This window comes from Diceros bicornis, chromosome 12 (assembly GCF_020826845.1).
Source record: "Diceros bicornis minor isolate mBicDic1 chromosome 12, mDicBic1.mat.cur, whole genome shotgun sequence".
Lineage (NCBI taxonomy): Eukaryota > Metazoa > Chordata > Mammalia > Perissodactyla > Rhinocerotidae > Diceros > Diceros bicornis.
In genome coordinates this window covers 44685688-44708912 of record NC_080751.1, presented here as the reverse complement: position 1 = coordinate 44708912, position 23225 = coordinate 44685688, and the positions used below count along the sequence as shown (strand labels likewise).

At 37.1% G+C, this 23225-nt stretch overlaps 1 protein-coding gene across 3 annotated transcripts in view; it reads right to left on the bottom strand.

Annotated features, from left to right (window-relative positions):
- THUMPD2 (THUMP domain containing 2) overlaps positions 1–23225 on the bottom strand; it is a 48603-nt gene that overhangs the window by 9774 nt on the left and 15604 nt on the right. For 2 of the 3 annotated variants that reach the window (XM_058551370.1, XM_058551371.1), the window contains 3 exons: positions 20179–20266; positions 13436–13507; positions 12561–12675 (listed from right to left, as the gene is read on the bottom strand). In XM_058551370.1, the coding sequence (XP_058407353.1) occupies positions 12561–12675; positions 13436–13507; positions 20179–20266 (275 nt within the window). The remainder of the gene's footprint in view (positions 1–12560; positions 12676–13435; positions 13508–20178; positions 20267–23225) is intronic. The other variant, XM_058551372.1, reaches the window with a different exon arrangement.

Genomic DNA, 23225 nt, shown 5'->3' with positions numbered 1-23225 from the left:
TAAGGGCCTTCAAGATACCTTTTTATGCATATATTTAGACAAAAGACTAAGTAAAATGAAGACTTTTATAAAATCAGGCACACTCTTCTATTTTCTTTCCTCGTATTTTCTGCTGTTTGAAGAGTCTTTCCATTGTCCAGGTTTATAACATTCACATTCTGTGCTGTAATTCCTATAGTTGTGTAAAATTATTGTCTATCTGTGGTGGGCTCAGTGGCATAGCGGTTAAGTTCACGTGCTCCACTTTGGTGGCCTGGGGTTTGCAGGTTCGAATCCTGGGCACTGACCAATGCACTGCTCATCAAGCCATGCTGTGGTGGCATCCCACATACAAAATAGAGTAAGATGGGCACAGATATTAGCTCAGGGCCAATCCTCCTCTTTTTGCTGAGGAAGATTAGCAACAGATGTTAGCTCAGGGCTAATCTTCCTCACCAAAAAAAAAAAAAAATTTTTGTATATTTGATTTCAGTCCTCATGACCAATCACTTTGTCTTTGCTTTCTCCACTCCTCGGTTGATTCATCTCTTAAATGTCTACATTTTATTTTTTTCCCCCAAAAGGGCTTTTTAGTGAAATATTTTTTATATTTGAAGATATCCCTGTACTAAAATGACATCTTGGTTGGGCATATTTTTGGGTCACACTTGGCCTCAGTAACCTTGTAAATAACCACAATTCTTTTGGCTATTGCTCTATAACTTTCTGTTTCTTTCCCTTGGGCCAGATTTTGAAGTTTATTGCATTAGATTATGCCCTTTCCTTGTTTGGTTGCTGCTGGTGAATTTTTTTCCTTTTATTTTTACTATTCTTATTCTTATTTCAGTAAGTGCAGGAGAATGCAAATCCTTCAGCGAAGTTTCAATCTGTCATCTTAATCCAGAAGTCCATAATTAATCTTAAATATGCTAAATATAGTTTGACCATTTAATTTATAGTCCAAACAGGAACATTTTTGAGAAAAACGGGGTTAAAAAAATTATACATGTTTTGAAGTACTAATAAATTAATTTATTATTATGCTGGACCTAAAAATAACATATTTGTGCACACTGGAGTTTTTTTAAAAAACACACACTTTTAAAATATTATTTCAACATTAAAACTAACAAGTGAAATAATTATTTGTAGTTTATATTCATATACTGATCAGTTTCTTAGATGTATCAGTCTCCAATCCCATGTCATCACTGATATTTTTCTGAAGAATGTAGTATTTAATACAGACTTTTAAATTTTTTCATAAATTGCCTGCAATATTGTTCAAAGTTTTGTTTTTATGGTTAATAAACTTCTCTGTAGACTACAACATTTTTATTTGAGAAAACACTTTCTCTACAGGAGCTAAGGTAGCAGTAGAGCCCAGAGCAAATTCTGCTAACTGAAGAATCCTCTCAATTCTGTTTCTTTCACAGGAAAGGGTAAATATTTCAGCTCTCCAGTTCATAGCTCTCCATTCAGAGTGCCTTTGACAAATATTTTCACAACACAAAACTCAAATAAGTGGTCTCTATTGCTCTTTTAATTGTTTTACCAAATTTAGAGGCTGCAAAATGGAAGTCCTTCTCAATTTCATTCCACTCCATTCCATTCCATTCTAGAATAAATATTTATCCAATTAAAATAAAGCCATCAGAAGATTCTTCCCATAAGATATCCTAAGTGTATCTATAGAATGTCAAAATTAAATCTTGTGCATTACTGAGCTCTCACTTTTTAATTTGTTCATTTCTTCCTTGGTGTTTTCGGGGATAGACTTGAATGTTCTCCTGTTCCAGCTTTGTTTTTAATAAGTGCAAATCATCAAAAGTTTCAAAAACAAATTTTTGGGCACGCCATTTGTTGAATCCTTTGATTACGGATTTCCAATGGACTTTGAAAAAAATGCAACCATGATTAGGCAACTAGTTTATTAAAAAAAGTTTATAGTACAATTGTAGGACACTTTGGCTGATTTACAAAGTAATTCTTCAAAGGCTTAAACATTTTTAAACCCAACTGATGATATATAAGCAAATAAAGTGTGTACTGTCATGCTGAGTATTTTTTGCATTCAATCATCTTTATTACAAATAGTTTGCAGTTCAGTTACTCTGTGTATATTTTAAAAATTGCTTAAAAGTCTGTTATGTTGATAATTTAAGTTTCTATTTCAATTACAAAACATCGTGGCTCGTTTGGAGGTAATTACGAATTATGTGGGTACCTCGTCAAATTCCAAGTACATTTCTGCTTCATAGATTTCTTTATTTAGTATGAATATTAATTTTTACCATGATGCTGTGGTCCACCACATAAAACATAAACAGACACATGTGCAGTGCTGAGCTGAATTTATAGCAGCATTCATAATAATGAAAGATGTTTCATCTTTAACAGAAAAAGCCTCCTAAATTTCCAAGAATTGGGGGGCGGGGGAAAGCTAAACCACTACTGGAATTGACTTAACTGATTGTCTTTTTGAAGCATCTGATAACACTGATACAAAACTGGCAACATTTAACTCTGCAAAGGTCTTCTGCTAATGGAGCCAACATATTAACAGCTATAGCTTCATTTTGTTTATGTACATAAGAAAACCTGGAACTGAAAATAAAATTAATTTAGAAGAGTAGTCATTTTATCTAAACAAAAAGTCATGCTTCACAGTGATATTTAAATGCATTTTCTTCAGTTGCATGTGATAAATAGTTGGCTTTGGGCTCAGCCTCCCTAAAATAATTACTAAGTTTTGAAGTAAATGCTAGATGCTTCTATAAACAGATGTGTTTCATTTGGTCAGTGAAATCACTGCAGCTGTCATAGTGCATGGTAAATGTCAACAAACTTACTCAAGTTATGTGCTCATCACTGGCTTTCTCGAGAAAGCTTTACTTCTTCATTAAATATGCTCTTTTAAAAACTTATAGCTGCTGAAAGAGTTTACAGGCACGCCCCGCATAAGGACATTTTGGTCAATGGCAGACCACATATACAACAGTGGTCCCATATGATTAATACCATACAGCCTACGTGTGTAGTATGATTTAGCCTAGGTGATTTATGTTTACGGGTGTATTGAAAAAGCATGCCTTACTCATACAAGGGTAGAAATGAATAACACCTGAGAACAAAGCACGGTTGTACCAATAATGTTATAACTCTTTCACTGAAGTAACGTATGACAGGCTATACAATGTCTAATTGGAAGGAAGGAAAACATTCTCCCTTTCTTTTTTCACCTGTTTATAATTTTGTCATTTTAATTAACCATACATGTGTTTCTTTTGCTCAAATCTGTATATATTACAGCTCTCCATCTTATACTAAGACTGTAAATACATCTGTAGATTTTTTTAAAAAGCCTAACCAATGATCAATTATTTCCTAAGATAGCTTGTAACTATCCAAGTTTTCATAATGTTCCAAATTTTCATAATGATTAAATCTTAGGAATAAACACATGCAATTTCTGCATGTTAAAGGAGTATTTCCTTTTATACTAGCAGAGGGTTATGAAATAAAGTGTATGTTACTAAAAAAAGTAGAAAAAAATAAAGTCATTAAGGCATACAAAGAGAATGAAGATAGCGATTTTGCAGAAACATAAATCATGATGAAAGTATTACTAATGTCCTAGACCTATCCATGCTTACAGAGATCTTTAATTCACGCTGTGTACTGGGCTCTGTAATCTGTGTGGTTATGTAATAAATCCTCGCTACAACCCTATGAAGTAGGTATTATCTTCAGATTACAGATGAGAAAATATGGAGAGGTCCAGTATTTTGCTGAAGGCCACACAGTGAAGAAACAATGGTGGAGCCAGGATTTATACTCGGTCTATTTCACTCTCAAGTCCATGCGTGCTCTTAATATAATAAAAAGGTGTGAGATCCTCACACCTGTAAATGTTCAACAGGGGATTCCTGGGTCTCAACATTCTAAATTGTATTCATGATTAAAGCTTTTAAAGGTAAAATCAAATTAATGAAGAAAATAAATGCTTATATCTAGCAGAATGTCCACCTCTAAAGTAGAGATGTGCAATGAAGGACTGAGGGTTAATTATTAAATGGTTAATATTGGCCCCTATGTACACAAGATATATAGATCCCCCTAGACTGAATTTTAATATTAAAAGGTTGTGATGCTGAAACAATTTAAAATAGATGTTTTATTCTTTCCTCCAGAAAGCTACCCTGAAACAAGTAATTAATTCACAAAAGAAAAATCTACAAATGACATAATGTGAAAAATGTTTTATCTCACAAGTAACTAGAGAAAGGTAAATTTTAAAAAACTATCAAATTTGTAAAGAGTTTTAAAAATTGTAATAAAATGATAATATCAGTCTCAACAAAGGTTGAAGGAAATTGCACTAATGGCCACTGCTGGTCTGGTGTGACGTATTACAACTTCTCTTCTCATGCGCTCTGCCCTCCCCGTTACCAGGGGTGCCCGCCCTACCACTTGTGCGCTGGGTCCCATCCCTTCTTGGGGGCCGTGAGTGTATCAGACGAGCAATTCTCTCTCTCCCGCATTGTCAAGTTTCTCATTCTTATCTGATCATTCTCTTTAGCATAGAAACATGCTGTACTGTTAAAAAAAAGTAAATTCGATTTTCTATCTTCAAAAAATCCCTCCTTGATCCCCAATCTCTCCCGCTTTCTATTACTGCCCCATGTCTCTGCTCCCCTTACCAGCCAAAATGTTGAAGAGAATGATCAAAACGAGCTGTCTTTAAGTTCTCTCTTCCCATCTTCTCTGGAACCCACTCAGACAGGTCTTTGCTCCCGCTGCTCAAAGGAAACAGCCCTTGACTTCTGCAATTGCCAGGCCTCATTTTACTTCACCAATCGGCAGCATTTGACATGGCTGATCACTTTTCCATGGGTTCTTTCTCACTTATTCTCTTATATCATTGGCTGTTCCTTTACTAGATCCTCACCTTCCAGAACTCTAAGCATCTCATCTCAGGCCTCTTTTTCTTCCCTATTTTACTCATTCCCTAGGTGATCCTATGGATTTAAATGTTATCTACACTGGTAATGCCCAACCTCTCCCCTGAACCACAGTTGTATATTGAGCTACTAACTTGACATCTTCTCCACGTCGCATCTGATAATCATGTGAAACTTAACAGGTCCAGAACTCTAACTTGTTCCCCCTGCAGTTTTCCCCAGCTCAGTAAATGGCAACTCCACCCTCTAGCTGCTCAAGCCAGAAAGCTTAGTCATTCCTGTTCTTTCTCTCACTCACCACATTCAACCCAACAGCAAATCCCGTTGGTTCTAACTTCAAAAGATGTATATCTGACCTCTTCGCAACATCTCCACGAAAACCAGTTTGGCCCAAGCTACCACCATCATTTCTTTACCAGGATTACTCCAATAGTCTTCTAACTAGTCTCTTTGTCTCCATCCTACCCCTATTACTGTCTGTTCTTAAGACGGCAGTTAGAGCAATCCTTTCAAAAACTAGGATTTATTTAGCTATTTGATACCATAGAGAATCTTTTCTTTTTTTTTTAAACACTTAAAAAAATTCGAGCCCTTTTCTTTTTTTTTTTTATTGATGTTTTAATAGTTTTTAACATGTGAAATTTTGGGTTGTACATTTTTGTTTGTCCATCACCATATATATGTCTCCTTTCACCCCTTGTGCCCACCCCCCACCCCCACTGCCCCCGGTAATCACAATATAGTTTTCTCTGTCCATGTGTTGGTTTATATTCCACATATGAGTGACATCATACAGTGTTTGCCTTTCTCCTTCTGGCTTACTTCACTTAACATAATACCCTCTAGGCCCATCCATGTTGTTGCCAATGGGACGATTTTGTCTTTTTTTATGGCTGAGTAGTATTCCATTGTATATATATACAACATTTTCTTGATCTAATCGTCAGTCGAGGGACACTTAGGTTGCTTCCACTTCTTGGCTATGGTGAATAATGCTGCAATGAACATAGGGGTGCATAAGCCTCTTTGGATTGTTGATTTCAGGTTTGTTGGATAGATTCCCAGCAGTGGGATGGCTGGATCATAGGGCATCTCTATTTTTAATTCTTTGAGGAATCTCCATACCATTTTCCATAGAGGCTGCACCAGTTTGCATTCCCACCAGCTGTGTATGAGGGTTCCTGTTTCTCCACATCCTCTCCAACATTTGTTGTTTTTTGTCTTGGTGATTATAGCCATTCTAATAGGCGTGAGGTGATATCTTAGTGTTGTTTTGATTTGCATTTCCCTGATGATTAATGATGTTGAACATCTTTTCATCTGCCTATTGGCCATCTGTATATCTTCTTTGGAGAAATGTCTGTTCATTTCCTCTGCCCATTTTTTGATCGGGTGGTCTGTTTTTTTGTTGTTCAGTTGTGTGAGTTCTTTACATATTATGGAGATCAACCCCTTGTCAGATGTATGTTTTGCAAATATTCTCTCCCAGCTGGTGGGTTGTCTGTTCATCTTGATTCTAGTTTCGTTTGTCTTGTAGAAGCTCTTAAATCTGATAAAGTGCCACTTGTTTATTTTTTCTTTGGTTTCCCTAGTCTGGGTAGGCATGTCATCCAAAAAGATTCCTTTATGACCAATATCAAATAGTGTGTTGCCTATATTTTCTTCTATGAGTTTTATAGTTTCAGGTCTCACCTTCAGGTCTTTGATCCATTTTGAATTAATTTTTGTGAATGGCGATAGCAGATGGTCCACTTTCATTCTTTTGCACGTGGTTGTCCAGTTTTCCCAACACCATTTATTGAGGAGACTTTCCTCTCTCCATTGTATGTTCTTGGCTCCTCTGTCGAAAATTAGCTCTCTGTATATGTGTGGTTTTATTTCTGGGCTTTCAAATGATCTGTGTGTCTGTTTTTGTACCAGTACCATGCTGTTTTGATTCCTATTGCTTTGTCGTATGTTTTGAAGTCAGGGATTGTGATGCCTCCTGCTTTGTTCTTTTTTCTTAGGATTGCTTTAGCTATTCGGGGTCTTTTGTTGCCCCATATAAATTTTAGTATTCTTTTTTCTATTTCCGTGAAGAATGTCATTGGGAATCTGACTGGGATTGCATTGAATCTGTAGATTGCTTTAGGTAATATAGACATTTTAACTATGTTTATTCTTCCAATTCATGTGCATGGGATATCTTTCCATTTCTTTATGTCATCATCGATTTCTTTCAATAATGTCTTGTAGTTCTCATTGTACAGGTCATTCACCTCCTTGGTAAGATTTATTCCTAGGTATTTTATTTTTTGTGATGCGATTGTAAATGGTATTATCTTTTTGAGCTCTCTTTCTGTTAGTTCATTATTAGCATACAGAAATGCAACTGATTTTTGTAGATTGATTTTGTACCCTGCAACTTTGCTGTAGTTGTTGATTATTTCTAATAGTTTTCCAACGGATTCTTTAGGGTTTTCTATATATAAAATCATGTCATCTGCAAATAGTGAGAATTTCACTTCTTCGTTACCTATTTGGATTTCTTTTATTCCTTTTTCCTGCCTAATTGCTCTGGCCAAAACCTCCAGTACTATGTTGAACAGGAGTGGTGAGAGTGGGCAGCCCTGCCCCGTTCCTGTTCTCAGAGGAATGGCTTTCAGTCTTTCCCCATTGAGTATGATGTTGGCTGTGGGTTTGTCATAAACAGCCTTTATTATGTTGAGGTACTTTCCTTCTATTCCCATTTTGCTGAGAGTTTTTATGATAAATGGGTGTTGTATCTTGTCAAATGCCTTCTCTGCGTCTACTGAGATGACCATGTGGTTTTTATTCTGTTTTGTTGATGTGATGTATCACGTTGACTGATTTGTGCATGTTGAACCATCCCTGCGTCCCTGGTATAAATCCCACTTGATCATGGTGTATGATCTTTTTAATGTATTGCTGTATTCAGTTTGCCAATATTTTGTTGTGGATTTTTACATCTATGTTCATCAGCGATATTGGCCTGTAATTTTCTTTCTTTGTATTGTCTTTGTCTGGCTTTGGTATCAGGGTGACGTTGGCCTCGTAGATGATTTAGGAAGTGTTCCATCTTCCTCTGTTTTTTGGAATAGTTTGAGAAGGATGGGTACTAAATCTTCTTTGAATGTTTGGTAAAATTCACCAGAGAAGCCATCTGGTCCTGGACTTTTATTTTTTGGGAGGTTTTTGATTACTATTTCAATCTCTTTACTTGTGATTGGTCTATACAGATTCTCCATTTCTTCTTCTTTTTTTTAATTAAAAAAAATTTTTTTTTCCCCCCAAAGCCCCAGTAGATAGTTGTATGTCATAGTTGCACAGCCTTCCAGTTGCTGTATGTGGGACGCAGCCTCAGCATGGCCAGAGAAGTGGTGCATCGGTGTGCGCCCGGGATCCAAACCCTGGCCGCCAGCAGCGGAGCACGAGCACTTAACTGCTAAGCCACGGGGCCGGCCCTCTCCATTTCTTCTTGGTTCAGTTTTGGGAGGTTGTATGAGTCTAAGAATTTATCCACTTCTTCTAGATTGTCCAATTTGTTGGCATATAATTTCTCATAGTATTCTTTTATAATCCTCTGTATTTCCGTGGTATCCGTTGTAATTTCTCCTCTTTCATTTCTAATTTTATTTACTTGAGCCTTTTCTCTTTTTTTCTTAGTGAGCGTGGCTAAGAGTTTGTTGATTTTGTTTATCTTCTCAAAGAACCAACTCTTTGTTTCATTAATCCTTTCTACTGTTTTTTGGTCTCAATTTCATTTATTTCTGCTCTTATTTTTATTATTTCTCTCCTTCTGCTGACTTTGGGCTTTGTTCTTCTTTTTCTAGTTCTGTTAGGTGTAATTTAAGGTTGCTTATTTGGGCTTTTTCTTGTTTGTTAAGGTGGGCTTGTATCGCTATGAGTTTCCCTCTCAGGACTGCTTTTGCTGCATCCCATATGGTTTGGTATGGCATATTTTCCATTTTTGTTTGTTTCCAGATAACTTTTGATTTCTCCTTTAATTTCATCAATGATCCATTGGTTGTTCAGTAGCATGTCGTTTAACCTCCACATTTTTGTCACTTTCCCAGTTTTTTTTTCATGGTTCATTTCCAATTTCATAGCATTATGGTCTGAAAAGATGCTTGTTATGATTTCAATCTTCTTAAATTTATTGAGGCTTGCTTTGCTTCTCAACATATGGTCTATCCTTGAGAATGTTCCATGCGCGCTTGAGAAGAATATGTAGTCAGCTGTTTTTGGATGGAGTTCTCTGTATATGTCTACTAGGTCCATCTCGTCCAGTTTTCCATTTAAGTCTACTATTTCTTTATTGACTTTTTGTCTGGATGATCTATCCATTGATGTAAGTGGGGTATTAAGATCCCCTACTATTATTGTGTTGCTGTTAATGTCTCCTTTTACGTTTGTTAATAGTTGCTTTATGTACATTGGTGCTCCTAAGTTGGGTGCATATATATTTAAAAGTGATATGTCTTCTTGGTGGAGTGTCCCTTTTATCATTATATATTTCCCTTCTTTGTCTTAACCTGTTTTATCTTGAAGTCACTTTGTCTGATATGAGTGTGGCAACACCTGCTTTCTTTTGTTTGCCATTAGCTTGAAGTATTGTCTTCCATCCTTTCACTCTGAGCCTGTGCTTGTCTTGAGAGCTGAGATGTGTTTCCTGGAGGCAGCATATTATTGGGTCTTGCTTTTTAATCCATCCTGCCACTCTGTATCTTTTGATTGGAGAGTTCAATCCATTTACATTTAGGGTAATTATTGATATATGAGGGCTTAATGTTGCTGTTTTGTCACTTATTTTCTGGTTCTTTTGTGTTTCCTTTGTTTCTTGTTCCATTTGTTTTGGACTGCCAATTCAGTTTGGTTGTTCTGTCTTATGACTCTTCTAGTTTTCTTTATCATATCTGATTTTGTTTTGATTATTTGTTTAGTGGTTACCGTGAGGTTTGTGTAAAAAATCTTGTGTATGAGATAGTCCATTATCTGATGGCCTCCTATTTCCTTATACTAAATCAATTCAATCACTTTCCTCTTCCCCTTCTAAGTCGTTCTTGTTATACCTTATTCTATCTTGTGTTGTGGCTGTGTGTTTACAGTGATGAGGTTAAATTTATTTTTGGTGAATTCCTTCCTTCGATCTTTGATTTTGATATTTAAGTGGTTGCTAACCTATTCCGGTAAAGATCTACTATTTTCTGAGTTTATCTACCTATTTTTCTCCTTGCTCCAAGCTTTGTATTCCCTTTCTCTTTTTTTTTTCAGGTCTGAGGGCCTTCTTGAGTATTTCTTGTAGTGGGTCTCATGGCCATGAACTCCCTTAGCTTTTGTTTATCTGGGAGAGTTACTATTTCTCCATCATATTTGAAGGATATTTTTGCTGGATAGAGTACTCTTGGCTGAAAGTTTCTGTCTTTCAGTATTTTGAATATATCATTCCAGTCTCTCCTAGCCTGTAAAGTTTCTGTTGAGAAATCCATTGAGAGCCTGATGGGAGTTCCTTTGTACGTTATTTTTTGTCTTTGTCTAGCTGCCCTTAATATTGTTTCTTTGTCATTGACTCTGGCTAGCCTTACCACTAGGTGGTGTGGAGTGGGCCTCTGCCTGTTGACATATTTAGGTGACCTGTTGGCTTCGCTTACTGGTATTTTCTGCTCCTTCCCCAGATTTGGGAAATTCTCAGCTATTATTTCCTTGAATAGGCTCTCTGTTCCTCTTTCCCTCTCTTCTCCTCAGGAATACCTATAATTCTTATGTTACATTTCCTAATAGAGTCAGATATTTCTTGGAGACTTTCTTCATTTCTTTTTACTCTTAGTTCTCTCTCCTCTTCCATCCGGATCATATCTATATTCCTATCCTCTAAAATGCTAATTCTTTCCTCCATATTGTCAGCTCTGTTCTTTAAAGATTCCAGATTCTCCTTTATCTCCTCCATTGTGTTCTTCATCTCCATCAGCACTGATTGGTTTTTCTTTATGATTTCAATCTCTTTTGTGAAGAAATTCCTAATCTCATTGAATTGTTTGTGTTGTCTCGTATTTCTCTGAGTGTTTTTATGATAGCTGTTTTGAAATCTCTGTCGTTTAGGTTATGGATTTCTGTGTCTTCAGGGTTGGTTTCTGGGTGCTTGTCATTTTCCTTCTGGTCTAGTGATTTCATGTATCTTTGCATTGTGGTTCCTGTATTGGCTTTCGTTTTCCTCATCCTGGAAATCTCTGGTTGCAATTTCCACCCACCGCGACTGTGTGGGGGTAAGAGCCCTTTTGTTTTTAAAGTGAAATCTTATAGCAAATATCCCCAAAACGCAAACAGATAAAAGTGGAGTTGGTAGTGCGGCAGAGATCCAGTGGCCAAGTCAGCACTTCCCCCCTCATGCCTCCAGGGCACTTTGGAGATTGTAAAGGGTTTGAAAAACCACTGCTCTGGCACAACTGATGAAGCGATTCCAGTTTTCTCAAAGGTCCCCCAAAAATAGCTTTCATAAAGAAATTAGGGTCACAAAAGCTTCATTTCAGTCTAATCACTCCTCAGTTTCCTTCAGAAACTTGTGTCTTATGCACCGAGTTCTATTAAAAACTTTGACAGAAAGGCTGAAAAATAGTCATTGGCAGCCAACAACTATGAGATCTCAATCAACAATACAATTTCTTCTTTGGGGCTGCTTTATTATGCTTTTACACAGAAGTTATCCTAACATTTTCTTCTTGTTCATAACTCATCTCTACTACTTTTCCACTACAATAAAATTTTTTAAAACAATACGTTGTTTCTCCAGATTATAAGTTCAATACTGGGACCTACCTACTACCTCTTCACACTGTGTCAAGAGAATACAATTTTCTTAGCTGGGAACTAAACGTACTCATTTTTAAGGGGGAAAGGTGTACTGGAGGAGGGAAAGGTGTACTAGGGGAAAGGAAAAGAAAGAAGGACTGTGAGGCTTCTCTAACATAATCTGAATACCATGGATCTTACGGAAATGTTATTTTGATTGGACTCCATAGACTTGATTCCTCATCATGTTTGTCACTGCTGATTCTCCACCAGTTAACAGCAGGGACAGTGTCCCTCAACCTGACAGTGTGACCAGCTGTCCCAGTATGCCCCAGACTTGCCTGGATTTGGCACTGAAAGTACTGATTTAGCAAACTGGGATGGCTGGTTACCTCACTCCTACATATCACACAAATACTGTCCAATGTGAGGCAAGGGGAAGGTAAGATAATTCAGAACATTTCATACTGTTTATCTGAGAGAAATCCAAAGAACTTTTAGTATTGTTACAGTTTTCTTTATTTTATGCCTCTATTAAGCGATCCCTGGTTATGAGAAATGGTTCAGATGCAACAAACATAACTGAAAAAGGCATGCTTTACTTAAATTCTTAGGAAATCTATATAAATGTTTCTGATCATGAATCTTTTGAAAAATAAAAAAGTTACAATTATAATATTGGAAGTAAACTGAGTATTAGCCCCACAGATACATTAGAGGGTACAAACAATTCAACCTTTATATATAGAAACTGAGTCATGTTTTACATTATGATTCTAAATATATTTACATATGTTCATTTTTCCAAATGTTTACGTTTTAATATCTTACCTATAACAGAGACTTTAAGGAGCTCAATTTTATCCTTAAGGCCAGCAGTTTTCAGATTGTCACACGCACCAAGTAACTGTGAGTTGCTGACATCAGCACCGACATAATACACATCCTTGAGGAAAGAAATTCATATTTTAAATAAAAGTAATCAGATATTTTGTGTAGTTAAGAAAATCTATTTGCATTTTCTCCAATGATGAAAATGAAATTAATAGATTTATTAATTCAGGTTAAAACAAATTTAGAGTATTTCTTTAAAATGATATTCAATAGCTAAAAATTAAAAATGTCAAAATTTTAAAATCCGTTAATAATGTTTTACAATTACAAATGTCTAAGAAACTAAGGGATTTGTATGATCTAGGTCATCATTAATTATTAGAATTCTGTCATATTTTCCTAAACTTATCACAGTATTTAAAGAAATAACATAGCAATTTAACCCTTCATAATCTATTTTGACTATAGTAAATAGCAACTTACATAATAAAAATAATAATCCCCAGGGGCCAGCCTGGTGGCACAAGTGGTTAAGTGCGCACGCTCTGCTTTGGTGGCCTGGGTTTCAGAGGTTCGGATCCCGGGCGCACACCAATGCACTGCTTATCAAGCCACGCTGTGGCGGCGTCCCACATAAAGTAGAGGAAGATGGGCACAGATGTTAGCTCAGGGCCAATCTTCCTCAGCAAAAAATAAAGAGGAGGATTGGCATCAGATGTTAGCTCAGGGCTGATCTTCCTCATTAAAAAAAAAAAAAAAATCCCCAAATAGACAAACTACATGTAAATAATTGGTAAGTGGATATATACACACACACATACATACTGATTAAAGTAAATGTGCTATTTGGTTTACCAAACTTTAGAACTTACTGGCCATTCTTTAGCAGCTTCCAAAAGTATTGTTCCAAGTCCACACATTGGATCTAAAACAAATGCACCAGCCTATAGATAGAAATATTTATTTCATATTATTAAGTCTATTACAATAGGTATCATAAAAGAAACCTAAAACTTGAGGAATCAATATTTCAAGAGTAATACTTTTTACACTTTATTGGGAGTTGCAGGCAGTTGAAGCCCTAAGGCAGGTGTATGTTTGGCATGTGTAAAGATCAGGAAGGAGACCAGTGTGGCCAAAGCACAGTGAGCCAGAGGGAAAATGTGGGGATTACGTCAGAGAGGTAGCCAAGCGATTCCATCAAGACAGGCTGCGTCATGCTGCATGTACCAACAATCCCCAAATCTTATAGATTTAAAACAACATATAGCTCATGCTACATGGCCACAGTAGGGCAGCCGGGGCTTCTGCCCCTCACTCTGATGAAGTGGTCACCATCTGGAGCACTGCCATCATTGCGGCATGACAAATTATGCACTGGCGCCTAAACGTGCCATCTGGAAGAGACACACATCACTTCCACCAATATTAAGCAGCTAAAGCCTGTCAGTCACATGACACACACAGTTTCAAGGGGCCAGGAAGGTCGAATCCTACATGTACCTGGGAGAACAAAAAATTTGGAGAAAAAACTATTACTCCTATTCTGGGGGTCACATCATGTCAGATCTGGTAGGTACCATAAGGATTCTGGTTCTATTCTGAAGGATAGGAAACTATCGGAGCGTTTTGAGCAGAGGAGTAATATGGCATTACATTTCAAAGATCATTCTGGCTGCTCTGTCGAGAATGGGCCACAGAAGGGTAAGGGTGTTAACGGGGGGCTAGGCAGGGAATCCAGGCAGAGATGATGGTGCTTGAATAGAGAGTACAAGTGGTGCAGACGGTGAGAAGTGGTTGGATTCTGGATATACTTTAAAGGTGGAGCCAACAGGACAGATTGGGTGTGGAATGTTAAAGAATGACAATAGTCTGAAATGACTAAAGTTTTTGACCTGAGCAAATGGAAGAACAGAGCTGCCTGTTACTGAGATGGGAAGTGCTGGGGAGGAGAGGCTTCAAAGGAGACAAGAGTATAGTTCTGGACGCGTAATTTTGAGACACCTCTCAGACCAAGTATGGATGTCAAATGAGTCATTCGACATATGGGGCTGGAGTTCAGGGGAGAGGTCAGGCTACAGATATAAACTTAGGAATAGTGAGTGTTAGTCAGTTTATAAATGGTATTTAAGGCATCAGAACTGGATGAGCCATCTAGGAAGTGAGAGAAGTTAAAAAAGAAAAGTCTACAGGTTGGACGCTGGTAATCTAAGTATAGTTGTTTGGTAGATGAAGATTCAGCAATGCACACTGACAGCAGCACATACTGATGCAGGAGAACCTAGAGTGGTATTCCTGAAACAAAGTAGACAAAACCATGTCAAGATGGAGAGTGATGACAGTGTCAAAGTGCTAACAGGTTAAGTAAGATGAGCACTTTCAGTGAAGCGTTGGTGATGAAAGCCTGACAGAAGTGGCACAAGAGAAAATGAGAAGAGTAGAGACACCAAATATGGACAACTAGTTTTAAGAGTTTTTAAGAGTTTTGTATAGGGAAGTAGAGAAAGGGGGTGGTAGCTGAAGGAGCATGTGGGTTCAGAAGAGGGCTATTTTTCTTTAAGTTGCAAGATATTACAGCAAGTGTACACGCCAACGGGAATGACCCAGCAGAGAGAAAAGTCCTTAAGTAGGCAACAGGGAATGGAATCCAGTACAGAAGTAATGGAGTGAAATAAGGACACTTATTGTAATGACAATAAAGCAAATTATGTGGGCACAGATTCCAATATGTTGGTAGATGTGGTAAGGAGAGGGTGTTGAAGTTCTCTTCTGATTCCAATACTTAAGTCAAACAAGAAGTGAGAGAGTTAAAAGTGTGGGCAAGGAAATGACTATAATGATAGACCACAAAATCCAAGCCGTGAAGGAGGGATGAGGACAAGTGGTGAGTAAGGGGCGGGGGAGGGTCAAATGACTGGAGGTCCCATGGCGTTCAAGAATTGTTAGTGTGCAAGAGGAAGTGAACAGCAAAGAGAAGAGGTTAAGAGCAGGATTCTTGAAATTGAGATTTTTGGAAGGTATACCCTTCTGGGTATGATAAGGTCTAGGATGTGACTAAGGCAGACCATTAGAGGTAGGGAAGCCAAGACTCTAAGGGATCAGGTTACAGACTGGATACTGAGATCATGAAGAATTAGGACAGGAATAATGGCCTGTGCTCTTACAGGAATGATGGGGAGAGATGTATATTTGACTGGGACAATCTGATAGCATGTGCTTCCAAGGCACTGAGAGGTTTTGGGCAGAAGGAGCAATGGGGAGCCAGCAGGACACCTACCCCACCTCCAGGCCCAGTGGTCCCTTGACATGTCTACCGAGGAAGCAGAGTGCTCAGTGGACAGGCAGGTTTCAGTCAGAGCCAGAGGGCACCTAATGGAAAGAAACAAAACGTCCTTCAGGAGAGAGAGAGACTTTCCCTTGGCACTAAATTCTAAGGAGAGTAGCACATGAATCCCCCATGAAGGGGCCATAAGTAACAAAGAGAATAATGATTTAAATGGCCATTTTGTTTAAAATTAATAGTGGTATAAGAACTAATTTTTATTAATATGTTAAAATGTGCCAAACACTGTGCTCTTCCTCCCCATGGTCCATGTTCAGTGAGGTAATCTGACCTTAAATATCTTTAAATGTCTTTATTTTACCATAGGACCTTTTCTAGCCATGGCATTTGTGTACACAGGCACAAGTAGAGCAGTATTTCTGAGTGCTTATAATAACAACTAAGATTTATAGAACTTGATTTTCCTTACTTGTTATAATATGTAGGAAGGAGAACAGTTTATAGCAAACATGAAAAATATCTACATCCCCAGGCTTAAATTTCATTTTTAGTGGCATTGGCCTACCCAAGGTTGAGCTGTCACGACTACCCTGGGTACCAACCTCAAAAGACGGGGCTGGATCAAGGCTGGATACTGGGATCACTTACATCGTGGGTCATCACCACTTTCCTCCAAAAGAACTCTGCTGTGCTACTTATCACATGCTTTAACAGACCTCCTTGCTGGTGGTTCCATTTAGAGAAACATTTCTTACTCTGGGTCTCAGCAGGGCAAATCGATAGTAAGGAAAAATTTTATCGAGCATTATTTTTGGACATTGTTGATAATTTACTTTCTACTCTTCTGAAAAATGTATGTTTATATCAAGATAAAGGTAACATTCCAAATTTGTAGGTGGTTATACAAATTTATATTTAAATATAAACTGCAGTGAAATCACTGGCAGTTTGGAAAAAAATAAACTGTACCATACCTCTCTCTCCTTATCCCGAAAGAAATTTAGACTAAAGATTTAAATCAAATAAAAAAGCAAATCACGGATTCTGGGAACATGGTAATCTGAAAGTAGCTCTCTCCTCTTCTCTCAATTGCAAGCTATTTATTTACTTCCCCTGAGCCAAGGGATGCTCAGACCTAGAGGCAACTGGCGCTGAGAGAAGCCCCAGGCTCTGTGGGGTCCCAAAAGAAGGAACTGGTGTGGGGCCTCCTTGCCAGGGGCTGGGTGGGTGATTAGAGAGCAGAATTGGAGGCCAGGGGGGAGAATCATTGGGACCAGGGAAGAATTGTCTTCAGAGATCCATGGACCTGCAGGGAGACCAGTGAACAGAAAGGTTTTCACTGAGTGCCCCAGCAAGGCTGACAGATTCTCCTACACTGCCAGAGATCATTTGCCTTTTACCATTTATAGGATTCTGGCATTTAAAATACTTTAATAAACACACTTGAGCCCCAGTGAGCTGACAAAGAAAAATAATGGCACATCTAAGGGGAGGGGTCTTTCAGTAGCTAGAGAATAAATGTGCAGGACAATCTGAACACACATCCAGTGAAAGAGAGCTCCTGGAGAAGACAGATAAATATTTGAATAAAAGAAGTTAAGAGCTTCTAGAGATATTCAAATGTACTGCAAACACAACACTTTCCAAAGCTAAAACACCATGATTATTAGGTTAAAAATTTTAATAACTTAGTTAAAGTAGAGCATCTCTCTATGACTCTTGTTATAGCTTGGAAGATAATGCTCAGGAATAACTCAAAATGCAGAGCCAAAATATAAAGAGATGGAAACCATGTGCGAAAGGAGAAGCGACCGAGAGGAGAGCTCCCGGAGCTGAACATGTTTACAACAGGAATTTTAGAAGCAGAAGAAAGAAAGCAGTTTAAGGTTAAAGTCACGAAAGCAAAACTGTTGAGGCAATAATAATTAAATTAATAATGAAAGAATGAGTGCCTGAGCTAGAAAAAAAAAAATAATAATTTTTGTAATTCTATATTGCAAATAATAATTATTATACCTATAATTATTATTATAGCAGCAGTTAATACTTCCACTCTTTCTATATGCCAGGCACTGTTCTAATCACTTGTAAATGCTAATTCATATAACCCTCACATGACCCTATGAGATATTATTATTTTCATTTGAAAATGAGAAACTCAGGCCCAGAGATGTTAAGTATCTTGCCCAAAGTTTCCCAGTCAGTAAGTGGTGGAGCCAGAATTAGAACCCAGGCAGTCAGACTCACCAGGTTCTGGGCTGAAGAGAAAAGACATAAGAATATCCTGGTAATATTCTTGAACTTCAGAGAATTAAAGAGAGAAGTCTCACAAGCTTCCAAGCAGAAAGAATAAGGTATCTATGAAGGAGGGGAAAACCACACGGGCATGGACTGCTCTCCTATAACACCTAGAACTAAAAGGCAATGGAATAGCATCTATAGATTTCTGAGAGAAAAGGAGTGCAATTCAAGAATCTCATACCCAGCCAAGATGGGTATACCCAGGATGAAAGGAAGACATTTGAGGATATGTAGGAATCAGATAGTATATTATTCAAATACTACCACATTTGAGGAAAATATGTAAATAAAAAACTTTAACCAAGCAACAAACGAACCAGAGCAGAGAACTCAAACAGGGAAAGATAAAAGTGAAGAAAAATGGCGAACAGTGAATGCCATTTGTGATATCTTTGTGTGTTTACACAGAAATGTGTGTTTGTTATACACAATTATATCTCAATGATTAAGGACAGACTGTGTAATCTAAGTGCTAAATAAAAACTTTTGAAGCAGAAAGGACATATTTTAAGGGAGATTCTGATACATAATAAATAATTTAGTTCAATCTAGTAGTTGGGGGATGAGAATGGAAGGGAGTAAGAAAGGTCTCATTGTGGGGAGGAGTAAAGGTGGGGTAGGAGAAGAGAAAAAAGCACTCTACGGGTTTCATCTTACGATAGGGAAGAAGGGGAAGATTAGAGTGTCCAGGTGGTAAAAACAGTATCTTGACAGAGGAAAGACTTGATATCTTGTTTTCAAGTAATAGTAGAGTTCTATGTGTTTAATTAAGAGAGCTGGGAAAGAGAACCACTAATGGAATAGAACAATAAAGTAAAATCTCCAACCTCAGAAAGAACAATGAAATGATTATCAAGTTACTTGATCAAACTGGCAAAAAAAGAGTCGACTGCAAGACGTTATAAACAGAGTAAAATAGGAAAAATACAATCAGGTGTGTCTGTCACAATACTGAACTCTCTCATCAAAAGACAGTGACCATCACAGTGGGATAAATATAGCTGTGTGTTTGTTAAAAAACACATTGAAAACAAAGTTGAAAATAAGGTAGGATCAAAGAAATATTAGGCAAATACAAAGAAAAAGAAAAGAGTGAAAATATTAATAAGACAGTGAAATTTAAGTTTCAACTCACTAATCAAGATAAAGTGAACTTTATATAACAAAAAAAAAGGCACAATTCTGGGACCAGCCCAGTGGCGTAGTGGTTAAGTTTGCACACTCTGCTTTGGCAGCATGGAGTTCGCACATTCGGATCCCAGGCGCGGACCTATGTACTGCTCACCAAGCCATACTGTGACAGATGTCCCACATATAAAATAGAGGAAGATGGGCAAAGATGTCAGCTCAGGGCCACTTCTCGTCAGCAAAAAGAGGAAGACTGGCAACAGATGTTAGCTCAGGGCTAATCTTTCTCACCAAAAAAAAAAAAGAAAAAAGGCACAATTCACGATGAAGCAATAGCAGTTATAAATGTGTACATATCAAACTACACAGCAACTGAATAAGACAACAACAAAAATGCAAAAAACTTCAAAAAATACAACAGTTAGATTTCAAATACCTCTTTCAGAATTGAGTAGACAGTAAAAGAGTAAGCAAAGATATAGAGGACATTTCTTGACTACAAAATAAAATTATTTTCTCATGTCCATGGAAAATTTACAAAAATTGATCAAGATCTTGGTCACAGAAAAAAAACCCTCCAATTTTAAGAAGTAGAGGTTTTACAGGCCACAAGATTGGGACACAAAAAATCAGAAATAATAGAATGTAGCCATCTTTTGACTCAGCTTTTTCATAGCCAAAATACTCTTAGAAGTTCAACAATATATAAAAACGTATCACTGCAGCAGTTTGTAAGTGTAATGGCAACAATAACAACAAAGATAAAAAAAAGAAAACAATGAAAGTAAAAAAGAAAAGAAAAGAAAGAAAGCAACCAAGACGTCCGTCAATAAGAGACTGCGTGAGTTAACTGTGGAAAGGACCTTGCTATTATATTAACAAAAGTGAAGACATTTTCCTTACCTTAATTTCAGCGAGAGAGGCCATTGCCCAAGCTATGGTAGATCTCAGGCCTGCTGTCCTGATGTAAGCTCTGCTGGCTAAAGGAACCCTACAATGAAAAGAAGCCGATGATATACCCAATATTACTATATGTTAAAGAAGAACCTGATATAAATTAAAATGATTAAGCTATCCATATCTGCGAATCATTTTAATATGTTCACACAACAGACACTAAAGTGCTCCCTAAGTTAAAGAGTATTTAACCTTATTACAAAAATACCTTCTCTAATTGGCACCCTGTTTAAACAGCCAGTGTGATATTTCAGAAAGGTAAACTTTTTCGGTAACTGAAATTTAACTCTTATGTCTTTAACTTATAAAAATTTAATCACATAAGAGAAATCTTTCTCAAGTGTTTACATGGAATTCCCATACGGAATTGACCTTTTCTCGCTGATCTGGAGTCATGAAGAAGAGCATACTGTTTTGGGATATAGGTGTAGTATGGGAAGTAGGGCTGAATGGATGCTAACTCTTGAAATATGTTTTCTATAAAAAGTCCCTTTTGTAAGTTTGCTTTTTGCTCATTTGCATCTTTTTCAAAAGAGGAAATGAAGCATGATATTGCATTGTCTAAAATAATTTATTGAATGAAGGGCTGAAGCAGACATCTCCCACATGAGTTCACTGGTTTCCATTACATATCACTTTATGCTTGATCCTCCATGTCATCACTGCTACTATCAGTTTCCAGATTTGACAGAAATTTTCAAAATATTATTTCTATGTTTCTAATGCAATGAACAAGCACTTCCTTGGAAATTTCAATGCACTTTTCTATTTCATTTACATAACTTGGTAAGATATGAAGATATGATTTCAAGAATTAGTGCTTGGTTGGTTTGGGGGTTGGCTTGTTCCAAAACCACTAAAAGGGCTTGTCTACGAACATTACACAAAGCTACAGTGTTCTCCAAACCCTATTTCTTTCATCATTTTGTTTCTGATCTTTCTTGGACCTTAAGTTATCCTGTTGCATGTATTATTGTAAGCCTCTTAAAATGTTATCATTAAATGAGGTATCTCTTTCAAATAAAACAGCATAATTGTATACTTATTGTTAATAATGAGGAAGCTCTGATGTTTTGGTAAACTCATGCACTCACGCAAATTCTTTTTTCAAAGGTTTTTCAGGAAATAACAATTCACATTGCAAAGAGTACTGTATCCATAGATTTGAAATCTGGGATATAACCTTTGCAGGTGGAAAGACTAAAATATTTTGATGACTGAATCTTGAGTTTACAGGCTAGGCTTAGCAACTGTCTTGCTACAAAACATATTAGATAAAACCGGAATTGAGAGATCATTTTTCACTCTAGATACCAAAAGAAAGAGAGTTGGTATGGAAAACTGTCTTCGTCCATATCTAGTCACAAAGTGTTTTTTCTAAGTACCAGGGATTTATGTAGAATCTTTGAAAGTTTTGACAATTATGTGTATATTTTTAGTAATAAAGGTTTTATTTTATGGGAGCCAACCCTATTAAGATGTGACAAAAGTGAATGTGTTCTTATTTTGCATAGACCTGGACAAACTGATCTGCTATTACTTCGACAAAAGGGCCTCCTTATAGTAATATAATAAAATTATTCAGGGGAAGAAAGTATTCAGAAATAAACTCCTAGAAAATAAAAATAATTCTCTACTTTCATAGAATCTAGCTAATATGTTTGATTAGATTTTAGACGGCTTTTACATAATACAAAAATAAATGTGGTTTTTGATCCTCCATATATATGCATTTCCTTTATTCTCTTACACACCATCTATTACCAAGATGAAGGCACTCTCATCTACATCTCTAGCCTAGACTTGTCACCTGAACCCCAAATCTTTCTCTTCAAATGTGTATTTGGACACCTTTTACCTGGAGGTTATCTACACACTGCGAATTCAACAGGTATAAACTGTCTACACTCTCCTCTCCCTGCATTTCATATCTCAATACATCTCTTCATTTTCTTGGGCCACTTACCCTCTATATATTGGTTATCCTAATCTACATCTCCAGCCTAGACTTTTCACCTGAATTCCAGAGCGGTAACTTTAAATACCTACTTGGACATTTTTCACTGAAGATACTACTTTTTTCCCCTACATTTTATATCTCAGTGACTGACACCAGTATCCACCAGTTGCCCAAAGCAGATATCTGGAAGTTATTCTAGACTCCTCGACTTCTTGCGTTCATGGCCTGCTTTTTATTACCCCCAATTTACCTTAGTTCAGCCTTTTGTCATTCATCGCCTGGACTATTATAAATGAGTTTAAACCTCCTTTTTCTTTTAATTTCCCTTTCATTTTAAAATACAATTTCCTGGGTAATTTTTCAAAATCACAAATCTGATCATATCACTCTTCTGCTTCAAATTCTTTCTTTTAGAATAAAATCCAATCTACAGCTTACATGGCTTGTTTCTAATCGTTCTGTCTCATCTTCTACCACTCTCCCTACGTATTACCTATCCCATCTATACTGAAACTACTTGCCATCCACCACATAAATCAAGCTTCCTCACACCTCCAAGCCTTCGTATATGCAATTCCTTGCTTGTAAGATCCTTTCCTTCTCTTGTCCACTTGAGAAACCCTTACTTATTCTTCTCCATTTAAGTGACACATTAAGTGATTCTCGTCTATGTTCTTTTGCTCACCTGTCCTCCATCAGAGTTAGGTCCTCCTTTCTAACTCTAGCCAAGCATTTATCGTCTATCTGTTCTACCACTAGACTGAATTCCTTGATCCTTAGATGTTTCTACTGAAGTTAACTGAATGAATTAATCTTACTCTAGTAAACGCTTCTCCTCTTTCCTCCCCAGTTGCTCGTCTGTTTAACAAAGAAAACAGTTAACATTTATTCAATACTTACTGTGTCCTAGAAATAGTTATCTCATTTCCACATAGGTTATCTCATTTAATCCCAACCACAAAGCTCTGAAGTAGGCACTACTATTGTCCTGATTTTACAGCAGAGGAATGCGATAATTTGTCCAAACTTGCGG